This window comes from Heterodontus francisci, chromosome 13, assembly GCF_036365525.1.
Source record: "Heterodontus francisci isolate sHetFra1 chromosome 13, sHetFra1.hap1, whole genome shotgun sequence".
In the NCBI taxonomy this organism is placed as follows: Eukaryota; Metazoa; Chordata; class Chondrichthyes; order Heterodontiformes; family Heterodontidae; genus Heterodontus; species Heterodontus francisci.
Genome location: NC_090383.1, coordinates 33,115,223 through 33,139,498, shown reverse-complemented (window position 1 = coordinate 33,139,498; position 24,276 = coordinate 33,115,223). Strand labels below are relative to the sequence as shown.

General features: G+C 42.7%; 1 protein-coding gene across 5 annotated transcripts in view; it reads left to right on the top strand.

Moving 5' to 3' along the window:
- Positions 1–24,276, top strand: part of afdna (afadin, adherens junction formation factor a) — a 598,271-nt gene that overhangs the window by 233,695 nt on the left and 340,300 nt on the right. For all 5 annotated transcript variants that reach the window (XM_068044631.1, XM_068044628.1, XM_068044630.1 and 2 more), the window contains 5 exons: positions 88–206; positions 2,957–3,151; positions 6,203–6,294; positions 10,102–10,281; positions 18,587–19,633. In XM_068044631.1, the coding sequence (XP_067900732.1) occupies positions 88–206; positions 2,957–3,151; positions 6,203–6,294; positions 10,102–10,281; positions 18,587–19,633 (1,633 nt within the window). The remainder of the gene's footprint in view (positions 1–87; positions 207–2,956; positions 3,152–6,202; positions 6,295–10,101; positions 10,282–18,586; positions 19,634–24,276) is intronic.

Here is a 24,276-nt window from a genome sequence, read left to right as displayed (position 1 = left end):
TTGGGATTGTTTTTTTCATGTAAACCATGTACTTTTAAACTGTTGCATTTAACATTTAAATTATTAAAAGAAAATCCTCTTTTTCAGGGCTGCAGAGCTTATGACAAGAACAGGTTCTGTGGTCACCTTAGAAATAGCAAGGCAAGGAGCTATTTACCATGGTTTGGCCACTCTACTCAACCAACCTTCTCCAATGATGCAGAGAGGTAAAAATATTTCTTACATTAGTGCTCAAGTTCTCTATCAAACATCATCTGAGAGTTCATAATATTGCATACATTACTGGGCAGGTAATATGTTCAGTAACTTTCCTTTCCAACCTCCAGGTGGAAGTAAAACAACTTTGAGCAGGATGTTTTCCTAGTGCAAGAACAAAATGATCCTGATGAAATGTCATCAAACCTGAAACATTAACTCTGGGCAGGGTTTTGGGTTGGGACCCTGACGTTTGGGTTAAAATGGGGGTCACTACCCCCTACTATGTGGGGTCCTCCAACTTTTTAAACCTTTAATTAAAAAGTCCTTGGCAGCCAGCCTACAATTATGCAGGGTGGCCTATGGCCGCAACTGTAGCCAAGCAGGCAGGAGAGGCCTCAAAGCCTGCATGAAATACTGGCCTACCCCCCTTGGTCTGCAGTAGGAGGCTGCCTTCAGGCCTAGTCCCCGACACCTCGGGGACCCAGAGGCCGACTGGAAAATTCCAGTCAGCCTCTGACAATTGGCCTTAAATGGCCAGTTAACCCCCATGTGGGTGGGTAGCCCTGCTGCTGTCCTCCGCGCCCCCAACCCCCCCACCTCTGTAAAAATAGCTTGGGAATGGGATGGAGCTGGAAAATCAGCACGCCAGCCTCCACTGGGGGCCAAAGTCCTGGCCTCTGTCTGTCTCTCTTTCTCCATAGATTCTGCTTGACTTGCTGAGAATTTCTAGCATTTTCTATTTTTATTTGTCCTGTTCAACATTTCCCCCTTCAGTGAGTGGCACCAAGAACAATTTAACTTGTAATTCATCTATGTCCTGGCTGTGTGCAAAATTGGCTGCTGTTTTCCTCTAAGTTATTTTACTTCCAAAATAATCCATTGTTTGGCACATAATGAGGTGTTATCAAAATGTGTTCTTCTGGCATCGTGTGAGCAGAGAATACTTGGTGAAACCTTTATGCAAGTATAGCAATTATTTGTGACAAATTTAAGTTGATTTTTTTTTTAACTGTATGCTTTAGGTTTCTGATTTAAATGGAAACTAGTAATGCAAGGAACTCTGTTATTAATGCTCTTCTATTTTGTTGAATAAAATGTATTTTCTACCTCCAGGCACGTATCCATTGTCTCTCGAGATAAGGAGGCCCAAAGGAAAAATAAAAAAGAATTTTCTAGAGCAGTTCACATTTTTAAGTAAATCCATCAGTTTATCTTTTATTTATTTATTTAGAGATACTGCACTGAAACAGGCCCTTCGGCCCACCGAGTCTGTGCCGACCAAGAACCACCCATTTATACTATCCCTACAGTAATCCCCTATTCCCTACCACCTACCTACACTAGGGGTGATTTATAATGGCCGATTTACCTATCACCTGCAAGTCTTTGGCGGTGGGAGGAAACCAGAGCACCCGGCGAAAACCCACGTGGTCACAGGGAGAACTTGCAAACTCCTCACAGGCAGTACCCAGAATTGAACCTGGTCCCTGGAGCTGTGAGGCTGCGGTGCTAAGTCAGTTATGGCTCAAAACAACTGTCAGATGAAGAGTCAGTTGTGTGTGTGTGAATCAGAGCCATTAGATTGATTGCAATATTTTAAAAATGCAATTGGAATATTCCTTTGAGCTCAGATGATATATCTCGGATCTTGAGCGTAATTCAATTGAAGCAAGCAGTTTATACTTTGAATATTCACCTTAAATGCAATTTGATGAGAATGGTATTGTGTGTTCATTATACATCACAGAGCAATAGGAAAATGGATTATGGTGTAATCCTCCATTTGTGTGTTCCAAATCGTCCTATGATAAGTTCAATATTACTCATTACTTCCACTATTGAATAATTTACTATTTAATATAGTTTGTTTTTCTTCATTTAAACTAGGTGCTAATGTTCCATGTATTTGGCAGTCTAAGAATTGCAAAACACTTTTATACAGAATTTTGTTAAATTAAAATGTTAATGAGTAGTTCTAAACCACAGCAACAAGATGCAACAATTGCAAGTAAATGTACAGATGTATTTGTTTATGATTAAGAATTATACCACCAGTAGATTTAATATCCATATTTTAATGTTTTCAACCTCCACATATAATAGGACTTTAGTAGTCATTCAACTGGGGAGTGGGGAAAAAAGGAAATTAACTGGGGATAGTAAGAAATTTCCTCCTTTAGAAATCAAGTGACCAAGTCCCCCCCTCCACTTGCTGTAAATTCAAATGCAGCCTCACTCTGAAACGTGTAATTTTTTCTTCCATAAGCTTTCACTGCTGCTTTCTCCAATTTTCTTGTGTTTAAAGCTAAACTGTTATAACTGGGTCCTTTTGCATTTTTTGAGCTTTGCTGTAATTTTTGTCTAATTGAAAACAAATTGGGGGTAATTATAAATGCTATTGTTTTTCCCAGTTCTTTTTAAAATTACTACTGCGTTATTGCTTCCATTTTAACCAGCTTGAGTAAAGTGCTAGCATCGCTCTTTAAAAATGAGTCCATTAACAAGGGATTGAGCTAATAAAGTATGTTTTGGTTACAAAACTCTGCAATGTATTGATATTGTGCATAATCCTTTTTCACTGCATATCCAACTTATTGCATGCCAATTTTTACAGCATTTTCAAAACTTAAATCATTCTTTAGAGAAGAAGCATATGTTTCAAGATTAGTAGTTGAAAAGGTGCTTTTGAGGTGGTTCTGGTAAGTTATTTTCCCCCAACTCTTAATATGAAATGTGTAAATATTCTTTCCATTTTCAGCCTCTGATCGTCGTGGCTCAGGAAAGCCTCGTCCAAAGAGTGAAGGTTTTGAATTGTACAACAATAATCCTCAGAATGGAACACCTGAAAATTCCCCGATGGGCTGGACAGAATACACTGAACCAAAGAAACCACCTGGGGATGATAGACTGTTGAAAAACCGAGCAGATCATCGATCTAGTCCCAATGTTGCAAGTAAGCATATAGCCCTGGATCTAGCTTTATACTCACTATTGTCAGTTGCTTTGACGCACACAGTTAATGAGTAATTGAGAGGGATTTATTAGTAACAGTGTCTCCTGACAGCACAGTGCATGTGCAGAGCGATCTCCAATGTCATTAATGCATCTGAACATGCGCCGGCTTGCCAGTATGAATCCATGCAAACGCGTGCCGATGTCACCACGTAATGATGTCAGATGTAATGACGTCTGAGCATTGTCTCTCACCTCAATGGCCTCAATCACCACCTTCATTTCCCCCCCCCCCCCCCCCCCCCCACTGCCAACAGTAGCCTGCTCCCTCCTGCGATCGCGACTTCTCTTCCCCGCTCCTTCCCGGACCACTCTGGTCGCCATTTATTCCTGCTGCTTCCGAGTGTTTGCTGCTCCATCCTGCCGTCTTGCCTCGTTCTCCCCCTCCCAAGCCACTGGCTCTCCTTGCAGCCCAGAGAAGTGACAGGATGGGGCGAAGCGGCATGCAGTCGGGAGCGACGAATGCACAAGGGAACGGGAAACTGAATGCAGTGATTGAGGCAGTGATTGCGGGAGTAGTGGGGAAGAGAAGCAGAAATCACAGGAGGTAGTGAGAAACTGAAAGTGGAGATTGAGGCAGTGATCGCGGGAGGGAGCCGGGTGGTGTTGGAGGGGGAGGATGGAGGTGGCAATCACAGCCATTGAAGGGTAAGGGGTTTTGGGTTCAGTTTTCTTTTTCTGTCAAATTGATCAGCGCCATCTTTATTTCTGGCAGCTACATGAGACATCGCAGACAGTGACGTTTCGGTTGATGAGGCTGCATTTGTACATGTGCCAGTACTGCACCACGTAGTAGTTGCGTTATCAGCAAATGCCACCTATTAGTAAAGCAGAGAAGTAATTTCAATTCTGTTGCATTTGGCAGGAAGTTTCCTTTGTGATGTAACCAATTTAAATTTGCTTTAATGGTAATGCAAAGTGAACTTTTATCCTAGTCTTCCCTCCACGCTCCTGGATGCTACAGTATGATTTTATAGGTGGTGGTAGCCCTGTGATACCTTGTCACCAGTATTCATTGATGGTGAGAGTCTAGAAAATGTTTTAGCGGGCCATTGGGTTTTTTGATCATAGGTTTGAGGCAATTTCCAACTCATTGCTCTCCTCACCCAATGTTCATGTATGCATAACTTCTAGCAGTGGTTCATTCCACCACCCCCCCCCCCCCCGCCCCCCCCGGCCTAACTCTTGTGGGCTCCAATTCTAGTCCACCAGTCAGTTACCTTCGCTGAAATCTGCTAATTCAGCAGTGACCTGGGCAGGTACCTTCCTAGACTGTACGGCAGTACTTTATGCATTGGGACATCTGATCTAGTGCTACAGATCATAATGAGAGGTTATAATTCCATGCTTTAAAACCAAAGGGAAATGGTGGGAGCCTATGAATTACTACATATTGGATTGTAGACTTTTCTACGTAGGATGTAAGAATTCAGGTAAGATAGGTATTCTTGGGTTTTCTTGACTTGCGCTTCAGGAGTGGAGCATTCTCAAGGAAAACACAGGGTTGGGTCACCCTTCCTTCTCTGCCTACACACCAAAGCTGTGCGGTGACCACATGGAGAAATGTGCTATTTGCGTAGCTCTCAGCATCACGGTTGTATCGCAGCAATGCCAACTGCTGCTCAACCTCTGAAACCTGGAGCTGCTCTGGCTGACGACAGCTGCGCACGTGGGGCTGGATTTTGTGGAGGAGGCAGGGTTCCCAGCACCGGGCAGAAAAGTCGGGGGGGGCGGGGGTGACCCCCGCCTCTGCATTTTTTTGAGAGCTCTCATCTGATTTTTTTTTGGGGTCAGAGTTTGAGGTGTGATCCCTGTCCCTTTAAAGACTTTATTGGGACAGGGATCCCGCCTCCAAATAGCTGCCAGCCAATCACAGGGCCGGCAGCTTAGCAATATCAGCAGCGCCACCAGGCGCAGTGGCCACTGCTGGTACTGCAAAGACCTTGGACCCAGGCCCAGTGCTAGAACCCCAGAGAAGAGGTAGGTGAGGTGGGGTCACCGGGGCCTGTGCAGAAGGCCCTGATGTGGGGGGGTGTGCTGGACATTCGGTCCAGGGTGGGGGTCGTTTAATTATTCCCTGTGGGGTCCTCCATTGGCCACAAATTGCCCACAAAGTAGGACCCTCACCTCCAACCTCACAGGGAGGGCACCTCGTTTTCCAAGGCATCCTCCCCATGCGGAAAGAGGCCCTTAAGTGGTTGTTTGTTGTCCACTTAAGGGCCTCAATTGGCTTCTGGGCAGGAAGGCAGTCATTGGCCTATCCCACTCCTGGGAGAATTGGAACAAGGAATCCTGGCGCCTGGATCTGTGGCAGGCGATTCTGTCCTGAATTACCGCTCGCCCCCCCCCCCCCCCCCGCCACGAAGCCTGCCATCGGGATGAGAACGAGATGCGACCCATGGTTGTCTAGGACGTGAGAAGCATCCTGGAGTTCTCATATGGAACAGGATCTGCATTCCATGGCACTGAGGTGTCCTGCCATGCCTCTATTTATTCAACTAATTAAACTTAACAGCAAAAAAAACTAAAGAATTATTATAGACTTTTATATATTAAAAAAACTGATTCACCAGTCAGAACCTTCCCTTATGCTGACATCACTTTTTTACCCCTCTCCCTGCCTTTGTGCTCACTCTGCTCTGCTGTTCCCACTCTTTCCTTCCCCCACTCCCCTCCCAAACACCCCAGATCTCCTTCAAGGCTGCGCTTCTTATGTCCAGGCTTTCCAAACAATCAGTGCCCTAAGTGCTATCCTGTGATGTCACTCCTTGATTTTTTTTTTTTTGTTTTCGCAGTGCTGTCTGACTCCCGTTTGTTAAGCAGTTGTGGTGCCCACTGTCTGTCATCCAGTATCAGACATAGTTTTTGAATTTCTATTATTTTGGAAGAAGCTTGTAATTTAACTGTTATATATGATGAATTCAGACACTGGTATATAAATTAAATAGTGAATGTTGTATTTAATTTGACATTTTTGTTTTTGGCCGAGAAGACCAACCTCCAAGTCCTGGGACAAAGCCTGTTTATTCTACTGTGCCTACCTCCAAAATCCAATCAGTCTCCACTGGGAACCTTTGCGCTGAGGTCAGTATTTATGCGAGCTTTAGGCAGCTAGCAGGTTAATCTGTAACAAATGTTGCAAACTTCTCTATTTGTGTATTACCTTCAGACTTTCTTGATTAACAACTTTTAATTATTTATTTGAATACATTATTGCAGTATCAAGAAAATTTGTCTTGAATATGATAGAATTCAGGTTAGGCTCATGATCCTACTTTTAAGTAAATAAAAGTAGTTGTAGTACAGCAAATGCTAGAAAAATAGTTAACATTTTATTTTTTGCATTGTGTTTATTGACTATTCCTACAGGATGGGGTGGTAAGTACTATCAGACTCATTTTACTGAGGAATGATATAGATATATAGGACCGAATTTTCCAGGCTTTTGAGGCCGGGGGGGTGGTGGGAAGATTGCACTGAACAGCGTCGGACCAACTCACAGACATTCCCCTCCTTATGCTGTTCCCTCAGCCGGGCATGCAGCGGTGACGGCAGCCCACCCTGCAGTGGCAGGAATGCAATGAAGCTAATTAAGGAGCCACTTAACAGCAATTATTGCAGATGCACAGCAATTTTGCTGCTGTTATGTGGGGCGCCCCACTGTGTCTGCACCCCAGCAATGGAGAGGAGATGGATGTACAAAGGCAGTGTTACAGCTGAAAGAGATCTAAATTTTTTTGGCAGAAAATGTCAAGGCTGCTGCCTTCCCAAGTCTCAGCCTTGCTATTGAGCATGGAATTCCTGGAGCGGGATGTCTCCGATCGTCATGGGCCGAATGGGGTCTCAGCTGCTCCACTGATACTTGTTGGCAGGTCCAGTGCTTCCCTGTTGCTTGTGTCTCAACAGCGCTCCCGCTGGTCATTGAGGGATGCCAGCTGCGCTGTCTGCAGCACCCATCTCCAGAACCCGTCCAGCATTGCTAATTGGACGGCAAATATTAGTACAATTTACTAATTCCATGCCTCCTGTAAAATTCACCGAAAGGTGAAGTGCTGCCACACCGGGGTTCATGTCCCAGGAATGACCCCGACGTCGGGTTCCTGACATTGGTGCTTAATTCAGCCTATAGTCTGTGGTATAATGTTAACCGACAGCAAAGTGATGAAATATGTTGCCAATTTATGACCAAGAAAGAGGCAAGGACTTTAGGAAATCTAAGATTTGTTGGATAACACTGCACTGTAGTGTTTTTATTGTAATTCATTTACACCTGCCAGTGTTAGGTTTCCCTCAATACAAATTTCTTTGCTACAGTCTCATTGTTTTCTCACAATGTAGTGTACTTCCTAAACCCTAACTGTGTTTGGCGCACAAAGATGTTAGACGGTGTACAAGGATATTCAATTATAAGGTCAGAAGTGGGGATGTTCACTGCTAATTGCACAGTGTTCAGCACCATTCGCGATGACTCAGGTACTGAAGCAGTCCTTGTAGAAATGCAGCAAGACCTGGACAATATCCAGACTTGGGCTGATAAGTGGCAAGTACCATTTGCGCCACATGAGTGCCAGGCAATGACTATGTCAAACAAAAGAATCTGATCATCTCTCATTGACATTCAATGGCATTACGATCACTGAATCTCCCACTGTCAACATCCTGGTGGTTACCATTGACCAGAAACTGAACTGTAGCCATATAAATACCATAGCTGCAAGGGCAGGCGAGAGGCTAGGAATCCTGAGGTGAGAAACTCACTTGCTGACTCCCCAAAACCGGTCTGCCACTAAAAGGCATAAGTCAGGAGTGTGATGGAATACTCTGCACCTGCCTGGATGGGTGCAGCTCCAACAACACTCGAGCTCGGCACCATCCAGGACGAAGCAGCCCGCTTGATTGGTACCTCCTCCACAAACATTCACTCTCTCCACCACGGACGCACAGTGGCAGCAGTGTGTACCAGCTACAAGATGAACTGCAGCAATGCACCAAGGCTGGTTCGACAGCACCTTCCAAACCCATGACCTCTACCACCTAGAAGGACAAGGCAACAGATGCATGGGAACACCACTGTCTGCAAGTTCCCCTCCAAGCCCCACACCATCCTGACTTGGAACTATATCGCCAATCCTTCACTGTTGCTGGGTCTAAATCCTGGAGCTCCCTTCCTAACAGCATTGTGGGTGTACCTACCTCACATGGACTGCAGTGGTTCAAGAAGGCAGCTCGCCACCACCTTTTCAAGGGAAATTAGGGATGGGCAATAAATGCTGGCCAAGCCAGCAATGCCCTCATCCCATGAATAATTTTTTTTTAAAAAGGATGTTAGACTGTCCAAATGATTGAAAAGCTGAGCCTTGAACTCCACCTGTGACAATTCCATTAATAAGGGAAAAGAAACAAACTCAGATCTCATAGTTGGGGTATATCTAGGCTATGTTTCTTATGGAGTATACTGGTACGGAAAGTCCTCATCAGGGAACTCCTCTTTGCTGATGATGCTGCTTTAACATCTCACACTGAAGAGTGTCTGCAGAGTCTCATTGACAGGTTTGCGGCTGCCTGCAACGAATTTGGCCTAACCATCAGCCTCAAGAAAATGAACATCATGGGACGGGACGTCAGAAATGCTCCATCCATCAATATCGGCGACCACGCTCTGGAAGTGGTTCAAGAGTTCACCTACCTAGGTTCAACTATCACCAGTAACCTGTCTGTAGATGCAGAAATCAACAAGCGCATGGGAAAGGCTTCCACTGCTATGTCCAGACTGGCCAAGAGAGTGTGGGAAAATGGCGCACTGACACGGAACACAAAAGTCTGAGTGTATCAAGCCTGTGTCCTCAGTACCTTGCTCTATGGCAGCGAGGCCTGGACAACGTATGTCAGCCAAGAACGACGTCTCAATTCATTCCATCTTCGCTGCCTCCGGAGAATACTTGGCATCAGGTGGCAGGACCGACCGTATCTCCAACACAGAAGTCCTCGAGGCGGCCAACAACCCCAGCTTATACACACTACTGAGTCAGCCGTGCTTGAGATGGCTTGGCCATGTGAGCCGCATGGAAGATGGCAGGATCCCCAAAGACACATTATACAGCGAGCTCACCACTGGTATCAGACCCACCGGCCGTCCATGTCTCCGCTTTAAAGACGTCTGCAAACGCGACATGAAGTCCTGTGACATTGATCACAAGTCATGGGAGTCAGTTGCCAGCAATCGCCAGAACTGGCGGGCAGCCATAAAGGCGGGGCTAAAGTGTGGTGAGTCGAAGAGACTTAGCAGTTGGCAGGAAAAAAGACGGAAGCGCAAGGGGAGAGCCAACTGTGTAACAGCCCCGACAAACAAATTTTTCTGCAGCACCTGTGGAAGAGCCTGTCACTCTAGAATTGGCCTTTATAGCCAGTGCAGGCGCTGCTCCACACACCACTGACCACGTCCAGGCGCTTACCCATTGTCTCTCGAGATAAGGAGGCCAAAGAAGATGATGATGATACTGGGAGCATATTACCAATTCACATGCCCAGCTGTGGAGGCAACTTGAGAGATGGGGGTTTGTTTAAAAAAAAAATGTGTATTTGAAGAGAAATCACACTAGCAATTTTTTGGGGGAGAGAAAATCAAAATTTTGTGTGGCAAGAATGGAAATGGGGTTATTTTGACCAATATCCCTTTGTCCAGGGCAAGACTAGATTTTGCATAATGTTCAAGACAGCATCTATACTGATAAATGCCTGCCATTCTTTATTTAATGAGTCTTTTCAATACAGTCGTACATTATGCATGATTTATTTCTTGTAGCCTCTAAATTATTTATGCTTGACATTTTTAATTCATATATCACGAATGCTTGCTAGTTCAATTAAATAAATTGCTCATTCTACTTTTAGGAGCAATTAATGCCCACAAGACCTGAAGCCTATCCAATTCCTACGCAAACATATACCAGGGAATACTTCACCTTCCCAACATCCAGATCCCAGGACAGAGTGAGTCCTGTCCCTGGACAATGGCAACACTATGATGAGAGAACAATGATGCAGGAGCAGCCCTTCAGTGGCACTGTGCAGGTAAGACTGTACTGATGCACCGTTGTCTGTACACTAAGTAGAAGAAATCATCCCAAGTGTTTTTGGTACACAAGATTTTGAAAATATGTGTTTCACTGCTAGGTTGTATAGTCTCCCTCTGTTGTGGAATGATTAGCAATTCGATATGTGGGAACCCAATCGATACTGTTTTTTTAACTATTCTGAGAATACAAGGGGGGAGAAAACAAGTGGTAGCTTTTCCAAAGTGATCAGTTATTTTATTTCAAAACTGTATGTTAATGAAACTTGTAGAGTGGACTTTTAACAGCTGGATTTAGTAACGGGCTTCTATTTAATATTGAGTACAAAGTAACTTACATTAGCTGTTCTCAGATGGACTTTTTGAACCTGCTTAAAGTGATGTTTCAAGAACAATTCAGAAAAATTAAGGCTGTGTACTTTCATCTAGTATAGGGATGCTCATTAATTTTGGATTTAATTTGCTTATTTAGCTAAATGTTTAATTAAAAAATGTTGAAAAGAATTTTGTACATGAAATGGAAAAGTAATCACAAGTTCAAAACCTGAATAAAGATGAAAAAGGAGCTCGAATGGAAGATACCAGAAAGAATAAAATGACAAGATAAAACTGTTTAAAAGGAAAGAAATGGACAAAGGAAAAGCTAAAGTGAGCGGTTGTCTGGGAGAATAAAAATATTTTCAGACTCTTGCATATGTTTGATTTACTTTAGCCATGCACGTATTACAGCACCTTCTCTTATACATAAACTGAATAAAAAAGCTGCCTTGCAGTCATCAGTGAAAGGCTTGAATTACTCTGCATAAATTTGTCAACGCAATAGTGACTGCATTTCAAAACTAATTCATGAGCTTCGAAATGCTTTATGAAAGTTCGAGGATGTGATGAGGCACTATATATTTGGACGTTTAGGTTCAACAGGACCTGGTTGCTTCGTTCTGGTTCAATTTCCAATTTTGCTGATGCCAGTCCATTTGCAGGGTAACATCGTTAGTAACTTTTAAGGTTGCCTGTGACAACTCTGGAGTTGTTCCAATTTAGCCAGCCGACTGGTTGCCACATGCAGTAGTAACAGCAGATGAGCCTGGACCCTGTCAAGGTTCAACAGAGGATTGAAAATCGATCTACTGTCTGTCTGATTAGGATTGAAGGTCTCGGTCAAAACTTGCGCAAGTCCAGGAAATTGGTGAGGCTGTGGGTTAGACTCTAGCTTTTCACCTCTGGGACCTGCTCTCAAATCTAGTCTAGGATGAAAATGTCTTTCTGCTGGCTGTAATGATGGAGTGTGAATGAGTTTGAGCACTCTCAATCCAACCTGTAGTGGGCATCAGACTGCACAAAACTGTCCCTAATTTGGCACTAAATGACAATCTCACAGATCACCGAATGATTGGTGGGGGAAATGGAACACAGCTGTACTGCTGTAGTTGGGGATGAGGCATAGGACAGAGTAGACAGAGCTTTACTATACGAAATCTGGGTGTGCTTAATGCTTATGCTAGGCAACTGAAATTGAACAGTTCTATTTTCCAACTAACATTCCTCACCTTGAGTACAAAAAGTAAATTTTAAAAAAGGCTTCTAGGTGTTCTGTTTTAATTGTCCAGCACCATGTAGGTGCTTGCTTTCATTAATTTGCTTTGCTCACATTCAGCTTTTGCATTGCTAACTAATATGCTGTGGGAGTGGCAATGCTTTTCTTTATCTTCATTGCGGACTTAATGTCTCAAAGCAGGTGTATGGAAGAGTTGAACTACAAAAAAGTGGATATTTGCTGTGATAAATACATTCAAATGCATATGCTATGGAGAGAATTCTTTCAGATATTTAGCATATATTGACTTAGCTGGGAGCGGAGCAGTGGCTGGCGGACCTGCGAGGAACCTGATCTGGAGCGGCGGCTGGAAATAAAGAGCGGGTCTCGAGGCCCTCAATCGCTTACCGCAGAGCGGTGGCTGGCAGACCTGTGTGGAACCTGATCTGCAGTGGCGGCTGGAAATAAAGAGCAGGTCTCGAGGCCCTCATTCACTTATTTGGGAGCAGAGCGGAGCAACGCGGCGACTGGCGGACCTGCGAGGAACCTGATGTGGAGCGGCGGCTGGAAGTCAAGAGCGGGGCTCGAGGCCCTCATTCGCTTACCTGGAAGCAGAGCGGAGTGGCAACTGGCAGACCTGCGAGGAACCTGATCCGGAGCGGCGGCAGTCTCTCGGTGTGTCTCAGCGCATGCTGAGACTCGGAAAAGCGGGAAAAAAACTTAGTGACATCACAGGAATTCTGCATGGTGATTGGTTGGGTAAGTAACAGCTGTTAGTGCATTTAAATTGCTTAAAAAAGGGAAAGTTTTTTAAAGACCTCAAGTGATAAGGTGAGTAGTCCTATTTAAATTAGTAAAAATGTTTAAGGAGTTTAGATTGTACTGGGTAGTGTTCTACTCCAAACAAGACCCCTAGTGTAATTAGTATTTTTTAAAGGGAGTAACTAAATTAATTTAAAGGTAAGCTCGGCAGGAGAGCTCGCACCCGTGGTATGCTCCTCCTGCGCTATGTGGGAAATCGGGGATGCTTCCAGTGTCCCTGACAACCATGTGTGCAGGAAGTGTATCCATCTGCAGCTACTGACTACCCGCATTACGGAGCTAGAGCTGCGGGTGGATTTACTGTGGAGCATCCGCGATCCTGAGGACGTCATGGATAGCACGTTCAGTGAGGTGGTCACACCACAGGTAATGGCAGCACAGGCAGAAAAGGGATGGGTGACCACCAGGCGGAGTAGTAAGTGCAGGCAGGTAGTACAGGAGTCCCCTGTGGCCATCCCCCTCTCACAGATATACTGCTTTGGATACTGTTGGGGGGGATGACCTCCCAGGGGAAAGCAGCAATAGCCAGATCCGTGGCAGCAAGGATAGCTCTGCTGCACAGCAGGGAGGAAAAAGGTGTAAGAGCTATAGTGATAGGGGCTTCTATCATAAGGAGTACAGATAGGTGTTTCTGTGGCCGCAAACGTGACTCCAGGATGGTATATTGCCTCCCTGGTGCTAGGGTCAAGGATGTCACGGAGTGGCTGCGGGGCATTCTAGAGGGGGAGCAGCCAGAGGTCGTGGTACACATTGGTACTTACTACATGGGTAGAAAAAGGGATGAGGTCCTGCAACAAGAATTTAGGGAGCTAGGTAGCAGACTAAAAAGCAGGACCTCTAAGGTTGTAATCTCTGGATTGCTCCCGGTGCCACGTGCTAGTGAGTTTAGAAATAGGAGGATAGAGCAGATGAAAGGAGGGAGGGCTTTAATTTCCTGGATCACTGGGTCTGTTTCTGGCAAAGGTGGGACCTGTACATGTTGGACGGGTTGCACCTGAACCGGAATGGGACAAGCATCCTTGCTGGGAGATTTGCCATTTCTGTTATGTGGGGGGGGTTTAAACTAATTTGGCAGGGGGATGGGATAGAGTGGAGGTACAACAGGGGGTAATATAGAACAGAAAGTGAGTCTGCCTGGAAGACAGAGCAAATATAGACCTGGTAAGGCACAAGGGAAAAATGCAAGGTTGAATTGCAACTATTTCAATGCAAGGAGTCTAACTAGTAAGGCAGAGGGCGTTGATTAGCACATGGGATTATTATATAGCTATCACAGAAACATGGTTGAGGGAAGGACAGGATTGGCAGCTCAATATTCCAGGGTATCGAATCTTCAGGCGAGGGGATAAAAGAGGAGGTGGCATTCCACTGTTGATCAAGGAATCAATTACAGCAGTAAGGAGGGATGACATCTCAGAAGGTTCCTCAAATGAGGCCATTTGGGTAGAACTTAAAAACAAAAAAGGGGCAATCACTTGGCTGGGTGTGTACTACAGGCCCCCAAACAGTTAGGAAGAGATAGAGGAACAGATATGTAGGCAAATCTCTGAGAGGTGTAAAAATAATAGGGTAATAATAGTAGGGGATTTCAACTTCCCCAATATTAACTAGGATAGTCTTAGTGCAAAAGGCTTAAAAGGGGCGGAATTCTTAAAATGCATACAGGAAAGCTTTTTGAGCCAGTATGTAGAAAGTCCTACAAGAGAAAAGGCAGTACTGGACCTAATCCTAGGGAATGAAGCCGGTCAAGTGGTAGAAGTGTCAGCGGGGGAGCATTTCGGGGATAGTGACCATAACTCTGTAAAAATTTAAGGTAGTTATGGAAAAGGACAAAGATGGACCAGAAATAAAGGTGCTGAATTGGGGGAAGGCCGATTTCAATATGATAAAACAGAATCTGGCTAAAGTGGACTGGGAGCAGCTACTTGTAGGAAAGTCGACATCGCATCAGTGGGATTCATTCAAAGAGGAAATTGAGCCAACATGTATCCGTTAAGGTGAAGGGTAGGACCAACAAGTCTAGGGAGCCCTGGATGTCAAGGAATATAGAGGATTGGATCAGGAAAAAAAAAAGGAGGCTTATGGCAGATCCCAAGCGCTGAAAACAGCGGAGGCCCTAAAGGAGTATAGAAAGTGTAGGGGGTGGGTACTTTTATAAAAAAAAAAGTAGGAGTGTGAAGAGGGGACATGAAAAAACACTGGCGGGCAAGGTAAAGGAAGTTCCCAAGGCATTTTATAAGTATATTAAGAGTAAGAGGATAACCAGGGAAAGAGTAGGGCCCATTAAGGACCCAAGTGGCAATCTGTGTGTGGAGCTGGAAGACATAGGTGAGGTTTTAAATGATTACTTTTCATCGGTGTTCACTATGGAGAAGGACGATGTAGGTGTAAAGATCAGGGAGGGATTGTGATATACTTGAACATATTAACATTGAAAGGGAGGAAATATTAGCTGTTTTAGCAGGTTTAAAAGTGGATAAATCCCCAGGCCCAGATGAGATGTATCCCAGGCTGTTATGTGAGGCTAGGGAGGAGATGGCAGGGGCTTTGACACAAATTTTCAAATCCTCTCTGGCCACAGGAGAGGTACCAGAGGACTGGAAGACAGCGAATGTGGTCCCATTATTCAAGAAGGGGGTAGTAGGGATAAACCAGGTAATTACAGGCCGGTGAGTCTAACATCAGTGGTTGGGAAAATATTGGAAAAAACTCTGAAGAATAGGATTAATCTCCACTTGGAGAGGCAGGGATTAATCAGGGATAGTCTGCATGGCTTTGTCAAGGGGAGATCGTGTCTAACTTGATTGAATTTTTCGAGGAGGTAACTCCATGTGTCAATGACGGTAAAGCAGTAGATGTAGTATACATGGATTTCAGTAAAGCTGTTGATAAGGTCCCACGTGAGAGATTGGTTAAGAAAGTAAGAGCCCGTGGGATCCAGGGCAATGTGGCAAATTGGATCCAAAATTGGCTTAGTGGCAGGAGGCAGACGGTAATGTTGAGGGCTGTTTTTGCGATTGGACGCCTGTGACCAGTGGTGTACCACAGGGATCGGTGCTGGGACACTTGCTGTTTGGAGTGTACGTGAATGATTTAGACGTGAATATAGGAGGTATGATCAGTAAGTTCGCAGATAACAGGAAAATTGGTGTCCTAAATAGTGAGGAGGAAATCCTTAGATTACAGGGAGGTTTAGATGGGCTGGTAAGATGGGTGGAGCAGTGGCAAATGGAATTTAATCCTAAGAAGTGTGAGGTAATGCATTTTGGGAGGACTACCAAGGCAAGGGAGTATACAATGGATGGTAGGACCCTAGGAAGTACAGAAAGTCAGAAGGACCTTGGTGTACTTGTCCATAGATCACTGAAGGCAGCAGCACAGGTAGATAAAGTGGTTAGGAAGGCATATGAGATACTTGACTTTATTAGCTGAGGCATAGAATATAAGAGCAGGGAGGTTATGATGGAGCTATATAAAACACTAGTTAGGCCACAGCTAGAGTACTGTGTACAGTTCTGGTCACCACACCATAGGAAGGATGTGATTGCACTGGAGAGGGTGCAAAGGAGATTCACCAGGATGTTGGCTGGGCTGGAGCATTTTAGCTATGAAGAGAGACTGAAAAGGCTAGGGTTGTTTTCCTTGGAGCAGAGAAGGCTGAAGGGAGACATGATTGAGGTATACAAGATTGAGGGGCATTGATAGGTTAGATAGGAAGAAACCTTTTCCCTTAGCGGAGGGGTCAAGAACTAGGGGGCATAGATTTAGGGTAAGGGGCAGGAGGTTTCGGGGGGATTTGAAGCATTTTATCACCCAGAGGGTGGTTGGAATCTGAAACGCACTGCCTGAAGAGGTAGTGGAGGCAGGAACCCTCACAACATTTAGGAAGTATTTAGATGAGCACTTGAAATGCCATAGCATACAAGGTTACAGGCCAAGTGCATGAATATGGGATTAGAATAGTTGGGTGCTGTATGGCTGGCACAGACATGATGGGCCGAAGGGCCTGTTTCTGTGCTGTATGATTCTATATTTTAACTTTGATGTTTGAGAAATGAACCAGAGATATTTTTAGGTATCATATTTTAATTATGAAATTGTTTGATAGTGTAGTTCTTAATTAGGTATATACACACATAGTCAGAAAAATGTAACTGAGGTAACTTTTTTTGAGCTGTGCCGTCCTGCCTACATTTATGCAGCTTTGCTGTACGGGACAACAAGGTAAAGGAGTGTGCATGAGAAAATCTGGAAGCCATGATTTCCTTAATACAAGCACAATAGTTTATAATCTGGGAACAGTGCAGTCTGAGGAGAAAATTGAGACCAGCTTAAAAAAATTGTGTATGAGTGAAATAGTTTGGATGGGTTCTAAACGACAAAAATTGTTCAAAAACAAATGTTTGTATAATACTGTACTGCATTAATTTGAATTGTACAGCATGATTGCAGCTCAGCTATTATATGGAATATTCAAGTTTGTTTTATGTGGCAGTGCAAAAGTCATTATTAGCATTACAATGCAGTAATGGAAGTTGAACAATTTACTGCCTTTGATCTAAGTTTGTTTTAGAAATGTGGAGCCTTGCTGTACAGCATGATGCTTGCCATCTTGTTTTACTCCACCAAAAATTGATAAAACTGGGGAAAAAAGTAGATTGGCAGCTTCTCAGTAGCAGTTTACATACTGTTGTGCATTGCAACCTAAACGTTACACTTCTTTGTTGGGCGACTATCGCTGTTAGTCACCAGCAGCAGAATTTAACATCAACATCCACTCGTGCACGCTATCAACAATAAATCTTACTCCGAGTCCTTTGGCGATGAAGTGCTTTTGCACTTAGACCAAACATCTCATCGTGTAACCAGGATAACAGCCACTTAATTAGAAGTTTCCTGTTGCATATTGAAGTGTTATCACATGGTTAATTGTTATCTAAAAAAAAATGATTTTTTGGGTAATTACATACTATTAACAATTTGATTGCACGCATTGGGATTTTCATGTGTAGTTTGTTTTATAAGATTATAGATGTTTTAAAAAATATTAGTTTAAACTGAGTTTGTTGACTGTTGCTCAAGTTTCATGTAGAGTAATCTCAGTTCCAACTTCCTGCATCACTGAAGTCACTGAATTCTAGCATCAGTAAGAAAAGGCCTAAATTATAGTACTTGGTTAATTTCAGGCATTCCTTAATCTCCCACTGTAACTTTGGAAGAGCAGTGTAAATCCTGGAGGAAAAGTCACTTACACTGTTACTGAGAGGTTTCCCCGATCTCTCACTGAAGTTAAGACAGAAATCAGGAGAACCTCGGAGAAATTAGTGGCATAATTTTCTTTCAGTGCTTCTATAGTATTAAGAATTGAATATAAGCTTTTAATTTGCCGCATTGTTTGTAGGGAGTTAGGTTATTTTGGCCCTAATTAAACGTCTTTAGGTTAATTTATATTATTGATTACATTTGTCAATTTGCTAGCATTGTTACAATTACTCGTAATGTCCTGTGGCACTGCTCAAAGATTTAAATAAGTGAATGGTTTATGGCCAGGGCACAGTTCATGTCTTCTCATTTTTCTTGAGCTATTTAACACATCTGTCATTTCTGATAGACCTGGGAAGTACTTTGAACAAGAAGTGTTCCTTCTGGACTCTCCTTCCTCTTAAGTGGCTCAGTGATAATATGAAGTGGCTAGAGATAATCACTGTAAATTAGGACCTTGCCTGCAAAAGCTTTGTACTAGATGTGGAAGGGTTTACTATATTATGCAAGTTAACTGAGTCTTTGCTGCTCTAAATTTACTTATTGCCAGTTCTTTATGCATTTCAGCTGTAAAACAACAGATGACCAATAAAGTTTTCAAGTCTCTTTAGCTATATATGGATGTTTAAAGCAACAAATTGTTAGAATGTATTTTACTAAATAATGTATTTTTAATTGCTTAACAGCGCGGAACTCGTTCACAAGAAGAATTGCACGAAGCAAAAGCTTTCCACATAGAGAAGGTGCGACAAGAAGATCTGTTCCGCAGAGAAACAGAATACCAGAAAGACTTGGATCGGAAGTCAGATGCCTGGGCTAATCAGAGTTCCTCGGTGGATTCTAGCGCATCAGGTCAAGAGCATTTGAACTACTCTTCGAAATCGCTCCCAGCAAGTGTTATTGCGCCTCATAAAAGTGGGCCTGGGCGCTGGAAAACTCCGGCTCCAAATCAGGCTACTCCAGTTGCTGTTTCCCAGCCCATTAGAATAGAAAATCAGTTGCCACCACCCCCTCCTCCACCACCAGTACATTATTCCGTTGAATTTGATAATACCCATACTGACCTACCCCTACCACCCCCACCTCCTCCCCCGCCAGCTTCACAAGTATCAAATCCAGGCTCTGCAGTTGATCGTAGGAAACAAGAACAGCAGCGCTGGTATGAGAAAGAAAAAGCACGATTGGAGGAAGAACGGGACAGGAAACGTCGTGAGCATGATAGGAAAATTGGCCAGATGCGTGGCCCACCACCCTTGCACATAAATCCACCCCAACCTGTTCATGTTACTTCTGCAATCCAGCAAACAAGGCCAGAAAAAATGGCTGGCCTACCACGTTCTCAAGATACAGTAATCCGTGAGCTTCAGCCTCAGCAACAGCCTCGCACAATTGAACGCAGGGACTTGCAGTACATTACAATTAGCAAAGAACAGTTGCCTGGGAGTGATAGCCTTTCACCTGATCCTTGGAAACGAGATGCAAAGGAGAAAATGGAGAAACAGCAGCAACAACACCTCTTGGAGATGCTTAGCAAAGAGATACAAGAGCTACAGAACAAACCTGATCGCACATCTGAAGAGAATGACCGCCTTCGTAAACTTATGCTTGAATGGCAGTTCCAAAAGCGGTTACAGGAGTCCAAAGAGAAGGATGATGATGATGAAGAGGAAGAAGATGACGATGTTGATACAGCTCTTATCATGCAAAGACTAGAAGTAGAAAGACGAGCAAGGGTAAGGAGAGTAAAATTAGACTTGCAGTTTCTGTTCACTTTTGAAAATGTTTATTGTTGCCTTTTATGGCTTAAAGATGGATGTTCTAAAGTATAACATGTTTACTATATAGATATTTAACCAAATCTTAAGTATCTCAGTAAGCAGGTGATTGCAGTTAATTTCTGTGTACCTCTGTGTCGTGTAAAATTTTGTCTGAAATCCTTTAAAGGGTAAACCTATCTGAAAATTGAGCCTCTGAAAGAGTAGAAATGATTTGTAGATTATCTAATTGAAACAGCACAATAGCATAAGCAATCAAATTGATCACTTTGTTTTAGCAAATTTATTCTTCATTTCTCTGATGGAAAATTATCAGTATCTAATTTAAAAATAAGCTGTTTTATTAGCATTCAATCGTCTGTCTGTATCATTAAATTTGCATCTGACATTCATTAGGCATATCACACCTCAAAAACATTATGAAAAATGGTTGGTTCAAATAACTGTTGTCTGTTTGCATTTACTTGGTAGGCTTTTTGAGACATCAAAACCGGTAACGTTCATTACAGGTAGTAAAAGCCATCAATTCAACAACCAGCAGCAGCCAATCAACCAATACAATTGCTGATTTTATTTTTGAAATTGGCTTTCACAAGTATTATAAGTATTAAACAAGATAATACAATTTCTTTTTTTAAAAAAAATTACTGGTGCCTAGTGTTTCCACACCTTATTTTTTTTTAAAAGTGACAGGGCCATTTAATGTGGGGAAAAAAAAAATTTTTGTACCCATAAAACTTCCCAAATCATGTTGAAAATCTATCCAGTGGCTCAGACTTTGCAGTCAGTGGCAAAATAATGGTCTTTGCTGCTGACCCCAAACGAGTTGTGGATTTCACCTTTTCTCAACAGTTGGAATCTGGCATCACGTTTTGGGAATCTCCAAGCATCAGCAACAGTGGTGTCATCAAGCAGACTAAGCAGCCAATTACACTGAAGCATTCTCTCAAACAGCAAACCAGGAACTAAATTGCACTGATGATCCTTCACGTTTTATTAAATTTTACAGAGCATAATTAATGGGAACATGCACAGCAGCTAAAATATGATGAACTTTAAAAAATATTTATTAAACTTTGAATTCTTATAAGAAATAAGTTTGACATTACACAAATATGTTTTCCGAGGCCAGAGGGGTTCTTCAGTAGATCGCACACTACTAAAAACCCAATTACACTTCACTAATTCAGCGTTATTTTCTTGCGTTTTTTAAAACAGCGATATTACAATGCAAGGGGAAAGTTCTGGTCAGTTCAGTGATTTCTAATTTACTGCACTCTGCGGAGACTTGAACACCACACCTTGTGGAGAAGTATAGAATAGTTGACAGTACCTTCTGGATTTCGGCATTTAACCGCACATGTGCGGCCACCCAAAGTTACTGTCTGTTTCAAGGAGTAATGACAGCAAATGCTGACAGTTATGCCTCCACTACTATTGCAAAATCCAGGCCAGTATTTTTTTTGTCCCAAAGGCTATCCCTTTTCCAGGATTTTGGACTTGAGTTTTCTTTTCTGGAGCTTGGCTTGTACAGCAGGACCTATCCTGTCTTTTTTTGGGCTACTGTACATACATCTGTTGAGTCCCTCTTACCTTCTCACCCATCAGTTCCCCCAAAAAAGATGCATTGGGCACACTTCAGTTGGACCTGCTGCCAAATCTTAAAATATCTTGGCCTCTTGAACTGTCTTCCCTGCCCTGCTTCTTGCCTGCTCCTTTTAGAACATCATGTCTACTGCATTGGTATTTGAACCTGCCAACACCCAGACCTAAGGCTGTCGTGAACTCTTTTCCTGACCCCAATCCCCAGTCAGTATTCACAGCCAACTTCCCTCCTACTCACTCACTGTTAGCACTCACCCAATGTGCTTTATTCAAGCCTGCCTATCCTCACCTTTAGCACCCAACCCGAGTTCTGTGTTTTTTCTTATAATGAAGTGCTCACGTTCCCACCTCCCCATTGCCCAGCTCCCACGGGTTCTCTGTGGCCCATAGTATTCCCAGACCCTGCTGCCCCCGTCTCACTGTATTCATCTTGGGATGAAAACGGGCAAAAAAATCTGATAGAAGGAAAGATGTCAAGACAGTTGAAGGGGAATAGTTTTTGTTTTTGAGCAACACCATGGCAATGAACTATAACACATTACGAACACACGAACTTGGAGCAGGACTAGGCCATTTGGCCCCTCAAGCCTGCTTCGCCATTTAATAAGATCATGGCTGATCTGTTTATGGACTCAACTCCACTTTCCTGCCTACCCCCAATACCCTTTGACTTCTTTGTTTGTCAAGAATCTGTTTATATCTGCCTGAAAAACATAAATGACCCTGTCTCCACCGCTCTCTGGGAAAGAGAGTTCCACAGACTCACTACCCTCGGAAAAAAAATTTCTCCTCATTCTCCTAAATGGGAGACCCCTTATTTTTAAACTCTGCACACTAGTTTTAGTCTCTCCCACAAGGGGAAACAGCCTTTCCAAATCCACCCCCTCAAGTCCCCTAAGGGTCTTGTATGTTTCAATCAGATCACCTCTGATCCTTCTAAACGCCAACATTGTGTGATAGTTGGTATAATGTTAAATAATTATCTATCTTATGGTCCCACAACAGATCCACTGGCAGAAATTAAAAATAAAGTTGCTTGTATATTGGGTCTTGGTAAGAAAACCTTCATAAGCGGCTCTGAGTGGACAACTTGCAGTGACCATTGTTGTAAATTCTCGAGTCTGTTGGACTTTTCTCATGCATATCTTCAAGCTTCATTATTAAATGCACTGCTTTCTGCTGGGTCAGTATTTATTTTGATTCTATATTTTTTCATTCTCTCTTTCAGGATGTCTTTTTTAAAAGAAAACACAACCTTCTTCTTGTGTTCTTTCATATGTCTAACACTGAGCTCTTCCTGGTCTAGCAAGGAATGCACTCAGTATTCACTGTGAAAGATTTACTAATTTTGTTACCTAAGGTAATGAAACCAATCCGTGAAATAGCTATTGGTACTGTCTGAACTAATGATTTTGCATCATCTTTCCTTCTTATCGCTGCTGCAGACTGTTCCAGCCATCTCAGTTCTAGATTTGGTATGTTCTCATTTCTTCCAACTAGTCTTCCTGCCTGTTTGTTCTCTCTTCTGCATAATTAGTTGTGGCTCTGGTGACTGTATCTGGTGTCAGTAGTAATTTAATTTAACTTGGCCATTGTAAATATGACAGCTATTTTTTTTCCCCCTTGTGTGATCTTGATCCCTGTTCTGATTTTTTGGTGCTTTTTAACAGCATGTTTATTATCTTGAACTTTGGATTCAGAATTTGAATGTTTGGGAATATTGTGTGCGAAGAGCAGTTTTTGTCAAGCAGGCCATTTGTTCTCTCATCTCTCTTCCACCCCTCTCCTGATCTACTGCAACATTGCTGATTATCAACTATGTCATAATTTCTTCATTGTGTCCCCCAGATTAACACACTGTTACTCTTATTGATATAAGGCAGAAACCCTAGTTATAAGTAAACTCCATGAAAAATGCCTTGAACAGACTCTTCACTGTAAAATAAAAACAAATGTTGGAAATACTCAGCAGGGCTGGCAGCATCTGTGGAAGCAGAGTTAACATTTCATGTTGCTGACCTTTAATCAGAAAGGAGAGATAAAATGACAAAAGGGATGATGATGTAAGGCAAAAGGATTTTGTCATTTAATCTCTTCCACCACTATAGAATCACATTAGTGCTTCAATGTGTTGAGTTACTATGGGTCGCTGATTTTTGAATGGTCCTTTTTATTCTACACACTTCGTGCATTTCATCACACCGCCCTTGATACTTTTAACTTCACTGTACTCCATATGGAAAGCTTTCGTGAGAATTTTGAAGAAACAATTCAAATTCTCCTTTCGCTTTTTCTGTTTTTCCTCCCATTTGATCTGCAAGAGTTTGAGGAAATGTGATTTTAAATTGAATATATTACAGGTCATATCAATGAAACAAAAGAAATAACATGAGAATATACAACTTTTCTAAATACTTCATTACATTTTTGCATAATGTGCAGGTCTGCGCCTCTCTTACTTTTCTGTGCCTTTCTACATAACTCGCCAACCAAAATATCCCAGTTTCTCTGGTTTGTCATGATCTCCATAAAGTAGTGACTTAAGATTTAATATTGCAAAAAAAAAAGTTACTTGTAGAAAAAGTTACATACTATTGGAAGTAAACTCTCAATAGGAATTACTGTTTTCATAGAAACGGCTGGAGAATTGAGCAATCTTTTTACATACTATGTTCAACAACTAATTACTTTAATCCTTTTTCTGGAAAAGGATTTATGTTGGATCTGAAAGTTTCTTTCCATACTTTGCATCAGCAAGTTTGTTGGTATACTGGTGCTTACGGACAGATATGGTGTGTTGTCATGATTGACCCATGGATGGGAAAAGATGCTTTATATTTTGTTTTAAAAAGACATTTGGTCCTCAAACAAAAATGATGGTGTAGTTGGGTTTGTATGTTAAACTTTTTTAAAAAGTTATTAATATGTCTTTCTGTTACATCCCCTGTCTAACATTTTGGTTTGAGGTATGATTGCATGAATTTTAAAGTATCTCT